This window comes from Mirounga angustirostris, unplaced genomic scaffold (genome assembly GCF_029215605.1).
Source record: "Mirounga angustirostris isolate CCGP_5_RB_7025 unplaced genomic scaffold, mMirAng1.0.hap1 SCAF_5, whole genome shotgun sequence".
Classification (NCBI taxonomy): domain Eukaryota; kingdom Metazoa; phylum Chordata; class Mammalia; order Carnivora; family Phocidae; genus Mirounga; species Mirounga angustirostris.
In genome coordinates, this window is record NW_026991713.1 from 176,014,980 (window position 1) to 176,025,667 (window position 10,688).

General features: G+C 53.5%; 1 protein-coding gene across 1 annotated transcript; it reads left to right on the forward strand.

Moving 5' to 3' along the window:
* Window positions 1–8,755: 8,755 nt before the first annotated feature.
* LOC123844890 (olfactory receptor 10AC1-like) lies at window positions 8,756–9,860 on the forward strand. Its single transcript, XM_045875868.3, has one exon. The coding sequence runs from the start codon at window positions 8,756–8,758 to the stop codon at window positions 9,731–9,733; it is 978 nt and encodes a 325-aa protein (XP_045731824.1). The 3' UTR covers window positions 9,734–9,860.
* The last annotated feature ends 828 nt before the right edge of the window (window positions 9,861–10,688 follow it).

Consider the following 10,688-nt stretch of genomic DNA (forward strand, 5'->3'; position numbering starts at 1 on the left):
ATCAATGGCCACGCATCGTGGAAGATTCGCTGCTTGATGAATTCTTTCAGCTTTTGTACATTCAGAAATGTTTAAATGTCTCCTTTTTTGAAAGATACTTTCACTGGGTACAGACTTTTTTCCTTTTTAGTCCTTTAAAGCTGTTCCTCCACTGTCTTCAGGCTTGCTGACAAGAAGTTGGCAATCACTCCTACATCTATTCCTCTGTATAGAATGTGTCTTTTTTATTTAGATTTTTTTATGTTTTCTTTTTGCCCCTGATTTTAAGCTGTTTCATTGTTTTCTTCATGTTTCTTGTGCTCAGAGTTTGTGGAGCTTCTTGGATATATGGATTTGGTTTTCATTTGGGATTTCGGGGATCATTATTTCTTCAAATATTTTTCTCCATCCTCCTCTACTTTTCTCCTTTTCACATTCCAATTACACATTTATTACATTGCTTGACTTTGTCCCACAACTTGCTGATTCTTTTTTTTTTCCTATCTGTATTTAATTTTGGATTGTTTCCATTGCGATGTCTTCAAGTTCACCAATCTCTCCTGCATTGTCTCCACATGGTGTATGTTTCATTTGGACCCAGCTGTTCTCTTCTCTAGAAGTTTGACTGTCCCCCTTTAAAATACTCCCCATCTCTCCTTGGCATGACCAATATTTCTTCTAGCTTCCAGAACATATGGAATACAGTTGTGATAACCCTCCCAGCGTCCTTGTCTACTAAATCTGTCATCTCTGGATTGGTTATGATTGATTTTTCACTTCATTATGGGTCATGTTTTCTTGCTTATATGCATTCCAGATAATTTTATTTTTTATTTTTTTAAATTTTTTTAAAGATTTTATTTATTTATTTGACAGAGCGAGACACAGCTAGAGAGGGAACACAAGCAGGGGGAGTGGGAGAGGAAGAAGCAGGCTTCCCGCCGAGCAGGGAGCCCGATGCGGGGCTTAATCCCAGGACCCTGGGATCATGACCCAAGCCGAAGGCAGACACTTGACAACTGAGCCACCCAGGCGCCCCTCCAGATAATTTTTTTAAATCACAGATCACATGTTACAGAAAGATAGTTTGTTATTCTCCATAGTTAATCTCTCAGGGTTTCCTGGTGAATCTACAAGTGAAATCATTTTCTCTGATACCATTCATCAGCCTGGGTAAAGACAGATTATTCTGACCCCCTTGCTGGTTCATAGCTAATCAGTGCCCCCCTCAAAATGTTCAAACAAGATTCACTGTTCCCAGACTATCTGCAGTGTTAATTCCTTTCCCTCTTTTTAAAATTTAAATCCCCCACCCCTCCCCCCCTTTTTTTTGCTTATTTAGGACTCAGTCCATGGTTTTGATATCTACTATACACCAGTAAACAGCATGCTGATGGTTAACTATGTGTCTTTACATTTTTCTTTGACACCAGACACAGAAGAATATGTATTTTAGGGTTTGAAAACAAGGAAAACTATATAAGGTGCTAAAAAAATGTATTATTTTCCCCTAGGGAAGAGGGAAGACAACAGTGGGGCAGGGAGTGAGGAGGGTCTCTGGAATTCTGGCAATGTTCTGTCTCTTCACTTTGTGAAAATTCAATTGTACCATTATTCTGTGTAGTTTTCTGTAAGTCTGTCGTATATCAATTATAATGCTTATTTTTTAAATGATGACTAACATCTGGTAAAAATAACATTGGATTCCTACCCCACATCTTACAGGGTAAATTGCATATCGATTAAGCACTTAATTGTTAAAAAAGAATCAAACCACAAATGTTTGAGGAGAAAATGTGGAGAAATAATTTTTATTTTAAGAGTGTTTCAAGCATGATGTGCAACCCAGAAGCTACAAAAGAAAATATTGATGAATCTGACTACATTGAAATAAAACAATTCTCCGTGGCAAAACTCGCCATAAACAACATCAGAAGACACATAGTGAGCCAGGAAAAAGAGTTACAATTCCCACTACAGGCAGTTGAATTCCTTTAATATGTATATTAAAAATGGCTTATAATCAATAGAAGCTAAGAGCCACAGGCAAATAGAAAAAATGGGGAAGAAAAAGAATATGAACGAACAGTGCAAAAAATAGAAATGTCTTTTAAAATAGGAAAAGAAGGTCAACTTTACTCACAGAGAAGTACAAGTTAAAATTATGCTGAGACACCGCATTTCTACCAAATCGAGGACAATCTGACAGCACTGTGTTGGTGAAGATGTGGAGGACGAGCAGGTGTTTTAATTTATTCCAGACGGGAGCACTGAGTGCTAGAATAAAGATGCAAAGTAACATGTGAATAACTAACAAAATAACTAAGACAATTTAAAATGCACAATCCCGGGGTGCCTGGGTGACTCAGTTAAGCATCTGCCTTTGGCTCAGGTCATGATCCCAGGGTTCTGGGATGGAGCCCCACATTGGGCTCCCTGCTGAGCTGGGAACCTGCTTCTCCCTCTCACTCTGCATCTCCCCTGGCTCGTGCTCCCTCCCTCTCTCTCAAATAAATAAATAAAAAATCTTAAAAAAAGAAAATAAAATGCACAAACCCATTGACCCTAATTACACACATGCCAAATACCATGTAGGTAAGGAAGGATATTTATTTCAGTATTGGTTGTAATGGCCAAAGATCAGAACCCATCTAAATGCCCTTCAACAGGGACTTGTCCAGTAAGTGATGGCGTCTAGCAGCACCTGGGTGGCTCAGTCAGTTAAGTGTCCGACTCTAGGTTTTGGCTTGGGTCATGATCTCAGGGTCCTGGAATTGAGCCCTGTGTCGGATTTCGCGCTCCGCAGAGAGTCTGCTTGAAGATTCTCTCTCTCCCTCTCCCTCTGTCCTCCCATCCTGCCCCACTCGAGCTCTCTCTCTAAAATAAATAAATAAATCTTTTTTTTAAGTAGCAAATAACACACACATGTGATGCTATCCCGTGTATACTTAGAATATCTCTGTAAGGAGAAATGGATCCGCTAAAGGCTGTTGCCTCTGGGTGGGTTTAGAGGCAGGGTTCTTGGGTCAGACTATTCTTTTACACCCTTTGAATTTTGAACCAGATATATTTTTTTTAAGATTTTATTTATTTATTTGACAGAGAGAGACACAGCGAGAGAGGGAACACAAGCAGGGGGAATGGGAGAGGGAGAAGCAGGCTTCCCGCGGAGCAGGGAGCCCGATGCGGGACTTGATCCCAGGACCCTGGGACCATGACCTGAGCCGAAGGCAGACGCTCAACGACTGAGCCACCCAGGCGCCCCGATATTTCATATTTTAAAATGTAAACAAAATTAATGCCTAAAATAGTTAAGAAGACTATGTAGCAAATGGAAAACAGGTGTCATTCAATGTTAAATGGGAACAGCAGGATACGGAATCGTCTGTCTCGAAGTGCTGTGGTCGTCTCTGCAATTGGGCAGTGAGAACTCGAGAAGTCTGTGTTGTTGCATTTTGTTGCTCAGCACTTTGGGGTATTTTCTAGTGATGGTGGTGGTGGTGGAGAAGGTGCCTACCCCCATCCCCTCCACCAATCACCCCATTCTGAGATCCAGGCTGCTGACCACCCCTTAGTTCAAACTTTGGGGAAATGTGGAGTGAGCAGGCATGTTCCCCATCCCAGTTTACCTCCGGCTCCTGCCGGTCCCTCCATCACTGCAGGAAGGTGGTGGCCTCCGTCCCCTTGGCCCAGAAGTTTCCAACTCTCCCAGGACACCCCAGTTCAGATTTCCCAAGTTGTCCTCCCCGCTCGTCCCTCAGCCCCCAGCCTTCTGAGACCGCCGTGCTCCTCAAGCTCCGCAGCTCTGGGCCAAGATCACTTAACAAGACCCTGGGGCTTTAGATGAAGCCAGACCCTTAAGTGGGCCCTGGGAAACCTATTAAGTCACTCTTTGCTTATGGTGAGCGTCCCTGGGAACAGGGGCGGAGATCATGGGAGAAGAGGGGGAACGATGTGGTGCAGCCAGGCTGCCCCCCATTTTCTACCAAGTCCTCCTATAGTCCGCTGCTACTTTATGATTTGTATCCACAGAGGAACTGCTATTTGATCTGGGCTGTGAAGAGTGAGTAGCTTTCCAGGTGGGGAAGGACGCTCTGATGTGGAGAAGGTGTGCGCTGTCAGGGAGAGGTGGGAGACCGGTGGACGTGTGGTGCGGACTGCTGCATGGCTTGTGCGGAAGGCATGACCAGGAGATGGGGGGACTGAGAAGGCCCACAGGGTCTGTGTCGCGATGGCCGGAACTTGCCCTTCCACCCAGGATTCAGGTCACCCACTCAGCCCAGACTGGATCTCTCCCCTCGCAGGCATCACTGGGGGACGCATATTCCCCCGTCCGGGATAGCAGGGTGAGCAAGGCACCCGGCCAGCCAAGATGCTGAGGATTTAATTCAGGCTGCCATTTAGGGTCTGGTGGCCCCAAGTCTGGCTTGAATGAATGAGTTTTCAGATTTTGGTCTTTTTTCTCCAAGGATGCCACGGAAGATCGGGTGTGGGTGCCAAGGACTTAGTGCAAAGCCCCTGCTGGAATTCACCAGCTTTATTTATTTATTTTTTTAAGATTTTATTTATTTGACAGAGAGAGAGAGCGAGAGAGGGAACACAAGCAGGGGGAGCGGGAGAGGGAGAAGCAGGCTTCCCGCTGAGCAGGGAGCCCGACGCAGGGCTCCATCCCAGGACTCTGGGATCATGGCCCAAGCCGAAGGCAGATGCTTCACCAACTGAGCCACCCAGGCGCCCCAGGAATTCACCAGCTTTAAACCCATGTTTTCAGGAGAGAGGAAATCCCACAAGGAGGGGAGTCTCAGGTCCAGAAGCCTGAGGGACATAGGAGATGGTCCTCCGCTATCTCTCTGTCTCTTGTCTGTCTCTCCGTCTCTGTTTCTCTGTCTCTGTCCCTCTCTTCCTTCCTGTCTTTCTCTTTCTCTTTCTCCCTCTCTGTCTCTCTCTGGGTCTCTGTTAGCCCAGAGCCTGATGAACCCCCTGGGGCGGGATGCTCTGCCAAAGGCCGAGTGTCTTCCCTCCCGCTCTGCCCTCAGCAGTTCCCTCTGCCTGTCCCTCGTCGTGTGCCTCGTTCTGTTTCTGCACCTCAATCTGCTTCCTTCTCTCTCCTCCAGCCCCCTTTCCGTTTCCCCCTCGCCTGGGTGGGGAAGGACCCACAGACAAGGCAGACAGAAGAGCACGGACTTTGAAATCAGACTGACCTGGGGACCTCTAGCTTAGGGGAGATGCTCTGTGACTCCCCCAAGTCTCAGCTCCCGCATCTGTAAATTAACGGGAACGGTGACGTGCCTGCCTCACAGAGGACTCACAAAGATCCAATAATGCCGCGCATGGGGCGCGTTTAGAGCTCGCCATCAGGGCTGGGCGCGTGGCAGTGACTGTCACAGGGGAGTCGTTGCGGTGGTTCGGCTCCCCTCCCCCACCCCCCGCACCCCTCGCTCGGCGTTTGGAGGGAATACGGGGCTGTTGCCAACAAAGGGAAGTTGGAGGCGATATCTGTGTCCCTGGGGCAACTTTCCAGGAGGCCTTGGCGGAAGAGCTGCGGGGAGGCTTTGGAGAAGAGGAAGCGAGGCCAGGCACTTGCAGGCTTCAGGGTCTTGGCCTCAGGGCAGAGAGGCCAGGTGACACTGGTCAGCCCCCTGCCTCCGCCTCCCCGGGCCCCGCCCGTCCCTCTCCTCTCTGCCACTCGCTGTCTGATGTCTCCAGAGATCTTCAGCCAGGGCGGAATGTCACCCACACGCGGGGAGCAGGAAGCACAGGACAGGACGGAGCATGTGCTGATACGTTGGCGATCCGTTCCATACGGTTCCTGCACGTAGGCAGGGCTGTGCCAGGCGCTTTCCGGACTTGCTGCCGGCCCGTCATCACGACCGAGGCGGCTGCTGGTGCCTCAGGAGATTCAAACTCGGAGCTGTCTCTGCTGGTCGGTGAAACAGCTGAGACAGAACAGGTGTACGTGAACCCCAAGGCCCCGTTTGTGCCACTGGGCCGTTCTGGCTCCAAGAGACACAAAGGATGGGCTTCTGCTGGGGAGAGAACTATGACATTACATCCCGGGGCACTCCCGGGGCCCCTCACCGTGCCCTGCACACTGCAAATGGACACACACACACGCACACAGTGGCAAGGCTGGAAAGAGCTGTTTTGATAGCTACGCTGGTCTGAGGCTCTCCAAAGATCCGTAAGTGGATGCCAACCGCTAGGCCTAGGTTAACGCCTCCCTTACTGATCCAGTGTTCCAGAGTCACCCGATGCCCTTCCAAGTCCCTCATAGGCTCTTGGAACATCAAGATGTCTTTAAAAAACGGCTTACCTTGGGCAAGCGAGCATAACCACACACACACAACTTTCGGTAGAACTGTACGGTATCAGAACCTGAAGCAACTCTAAAGGTCGTCTGGTCCAAGTCCCCTCGCGGGGGAGGAACCAGACTGATACGTGGTGGCCCGCTCGCCGTCACACAGCAGATGGTGGGGGACGGGGTTCGCGGTTCACGGGCGGTGGCCAGCGGCGTGGGCTCTGTAGAAATGGCCTCGAGGCACCAGCAGCCTCCTGTGCGGAGAGGGAGCACCAGTTGAAGAGGAGGGAGCAGCTGGGGGGGGAGCTGCACAAGCTGCATCCGCACCAGCCTCAGGGCCGTCCACGCGTGCCTACGCGCGGAGCCCGGCAGGCAGCCGTTCGGCGTGGGCAGCTGAGGCTCCTGGGGAGGTGAGCTTGACTGAGGCTCCTGAGCGGTGCAGTTTTTTTTGTTTTGTTTTGTTTTGTTTTAATGTTTTTTTTTTTTAATTTATTCATGAGAGTCAGAGAGAGAGAGAGAGGCAGAGGCAGAGGGAGAAGCAGGCTCCCCGCCTAGCAGGGAGCCCGATGCGGGACTCGATCCCAGGACCCCGGGATCATGACCTGAGCCGAAGGCAGACGCTTAACCATCTGAGCCACCCAGGCGCCCCTGAGCGGTGCAGTTTTAAGGCCTGGGGTATGTGAAGAGAACGACGAGGAGAATATGCCTCTTAGTAGAGTGAATGAAGGGGACGGCGGGACCTCTGACGGCGGGGCGGCCAGCCCAGCAGGACTCTGGTAGTCTGGGGGGGCACTGGCCCTGAAGATGACCGAGAGCATGGATCCCATCTCGGGATGAGACTGACACGTGCTGAGGAGCACTTTCGGGGAGGAACCAACAGAAGGTGGGGACAGCTGTCTGTCGCCAAGGGGTGAGGCCTCTCCAGGACCAGAAACTCAGGGACATACAGGGACACAGACAGGAGGCATACCTTTGGGAGAAATGGGGATTAATCCCCTCGCTTACAATAATTCAGCAAACAACAGACATGACTCAAACCTCCCGTTCCCGGAGCCTGAGTTTAGTGGCGTTGCCATGACAACGGTGGGATGGGAGGATGACACCTGGGAGGCAGGGGTCGTCACCCACACGTAGCGTGTGACGTCAGTCCAGCTCTTCCCTGTAGGGAATGTGGGGACTGCAGGGCGTCCCAGGAAGCCCCCTCCCCCATGTGCAGGGACAGGTCTGCTCAGGACAGGGGAGTCACGCCCTCCACCTGGAGCCCGTGGTGCCAGCATGCAGGAGACAAAGCCGGAAGTCACACTGAAGGGGACTGGGGACATAACCCCAGGGCAAAGAAGGGAGAGTTAAGCCAAGAATTGTCAGCTGACGTTTGGAGGGTCATTCAGGTGAATGGTGCTGGAGGCAGGAGCGCGACTGGTGTCCGCTGTGATTGCTGGTGGGGGGTGGCGGGGGGAGGAAACTGGAGAGGTGAGAGAACAGGGAAGCACTCCCGGAGGTGGGCGGTGCACCTGCCCAGTCGTCCTGTGGGGTGCAGGAGGGGGGCTCCTCCACAGTGACTTCTGACTCTGGAAATGGGCCCGGGGCTAGCTCCATTCACAGAAGGTCGAGGAAGTTTCCTCGAGAAATGACGCCGTAGTTCGGGACAGGTTGCATTGGAAGTGTGGGCGGGGCGTGTGGGTGGCAGTGCTGAGGGTCTTCAGCTCGGAGAAGGGAGTGGGTCTGTGGGGGGCTGGGGCTGAACGTCGCAGCTTGGGCCTCGGGCGTGTCCACCATAACACGGGGCAGGTGCGCGTCTTCCCCGGGACAGAGCCAGAGAGAATGGGCAGGCCCAGGATGACCATGGGGGTGTCCTGAGTCCAGCTGATGGGAGCGGGAAAACATAAATAAGACAACAGCCAGGGCAGGTGAGGACAGGAGGGCGTGTGGTCTATCCGCAGAGAGCCCCGGGATGCGTGAGTGCAGGGGATAGGACGGGCCTCTGCGGACAGGAGACTCCGGTGCTGCTCCAGCCCCTCACCCGGGGCTTTGTCCCAGGAGCGACCATCTCCATACCCCAGAACCAGCCGCTCGGGAAAGAGCCTATCCCTTCAGAAATCTGACCCCTCAGGCCACTGTCCACTCAGGTGTCCATCCCCACCTTCCTCCCTGAAGGCTGGCCCCTCGGGTGCAGGGGCTGTGGGCTCAGAATGCTGGCCAAACCCGGGGGCTGCGTGGACAGGTGTGCAGAGACACCTGGGTGCCTGGAAGAGCATGGGGCATGGAGGCCAGAGGGAGAGCAGGGGGTGGCTCTAGACATCTGAATTCCTGGGGGACACTGGGCTGGGGGCAACGAGGGGCAGAGAGCGCTGGCTTGGGGAGAAAGCCTGGTGTCTCCGGTGGAAGGGGTGTGGGGACCATCCGTGTGTTTTCTGGGAGGGATGTGTCACCGCGACCTTCCTCTCTGGCCAGTGCGCCTGTCCTCCCACAGGTCCTGACATGAGCCCCTGGCCCGAGTCCAACTGGACCACCCCGCAGGAGTTCGTGATCCTGGGGTTCTCCGGGTGGCCCCAGGGGCTGCAGCAGCTGCTTTTCGCCTTCCTCCTGCCACTCTATCTGGCCACGCTGGCTGGAAACCTGCTCATCCTGGGCCTGGCTGTCGTGGACCCCGCCCTGCACACTCCCATGTACTTCTTTCTGGGGGCACTGTCCACTGTGGAGGTGGCCTACACGCTGGTGCTGACCCCGCGCATGCTCGCCGGCTTCCTGCTGCCGCCGGGGGGCCAGGCGGTGGCCCGATCCACCTGCGCTGCCCAGATGGGCCTCTTCGTGGCGCTGGGAGGCTCCGAGTGCCTGCTGCTGGCCGCTATGGCCCTGGACCGCTACCTGGCCATCTGCCGCCCCCTCCACTACCCCCAGCTCATGACCACGGGGCTCTGCTGGTGCCTTCTCGCCTCCTGCTGTGCTGGGGGCTCTATCCTGGCCTTGGGGCTCACCACGGCCATTTTCCAGCTGCCCTTCTGCCAGGGGGGCTCAGTCAACCACGTCTTCTGTGACCTCCCGGCGGTGTTGGTGCTGGCCTGCGGGAACCACCAGCTGCAGGAGCGCGTCCTGCTGGCAGCTTGCCTGTTGCTGCTGGTGCTGCCCCTGGCCCTGATCCTGCTGTCCTACACCAGGGTGCTGGTGGTCATCCTGGGCGCTGGGGGGTGTGCAGGCCGCCGCAAGGCCTTCAACACCATGGCGTCGCACCTCACGGTGGCTGTGCTTCACTACGGCTGCGCCACGGCCATGTACGCCAGGCCCCTGAGTGGCCGCTCCCTCGAGGAGGACAAGCTGGTCTCGCTCATCTACATCAGCCTCACACCGCTGCTCTACCCCACCATCTACACGCTGCGGAATCGGGATGTGCAGCGCGCCCTGCAGCGGGTGGTCAGCGGCAGGATGGCAGGGACCGTCCCCCAGGCTGACGCCAACTAACGGTGTGAGCCAGGTGGTGTCTGTCCTGAAATCGCCCTCACTGAGGGGAACCTCACCATCCAGAGCCATCTGGGGCTCCCCGGGACGGGCTGGACAGAAACCTGAGTACGGCGTACCAGGACTCCAAAATCGGACCTCAGCCTAGTTCTTCGGCGTCTGTGGACATTTCAAGCTGAACAGTTCTCGTTGGTGGCCATGCACTGTGGGATGTTCCGCGGCCCTTGTCTCTGCCCAGTAGATGCCAGTAACACACCACCGCTCCCCCGCAGTTGGGATGACCAAAACTGTCACCTGACATGGCCAAACGTCACCTGAGGGGCAAGGTCAGCCCTGGTGGAGAACAGCTGCGCTGAACTCTGGCCACACGGTATCTGCTGAAGAGAAACGAGTCCTCCTATACAAGAAGTTTACGGCTGCGTTATTGATAACAGACAAAAACTGAAAACGAGCCAAATGTTCATGGACATGGGCTAGACACAGAGATGGGGCGCCTGGGTGGCTCCGTTGGTTGGGCGTCCGACACTTGATCTCGGCTCAGTTCATGCCGAGATCATGAGTTCAAGCCCCACATTGGGCTCCGTACTGGGTGTGGAGCCTGCTTTAAAAAAAGCAGGGGGGGACCTCAGTGACTCCTTCGGTTAAGCATCCCACTCTTGATTTCGGCTCAGGTCACGGTCTCAGGGTCATGAGATCGAGCCCCCACGTCGGGCTGCACACTGGGTGTGGAGTCTGCTTAAGATTCTCTCCCTCCTGCTCTGCCCTTCCCCCACCCCACTCTCTTTCTCTTAAAAAAAAAAAAAAAGAATAGACACCAACAACCTGTGGCATATTCGTGTGCGGGAACTATACACAGCAATGAGGAGGAGAGGTCTTCCTGTTGGCAGACGCAGACACAGACGTAATACTGAGTATGAGAAGCGAGACACCGAATGCCTCCCTCCTCGTAAGGGCAACG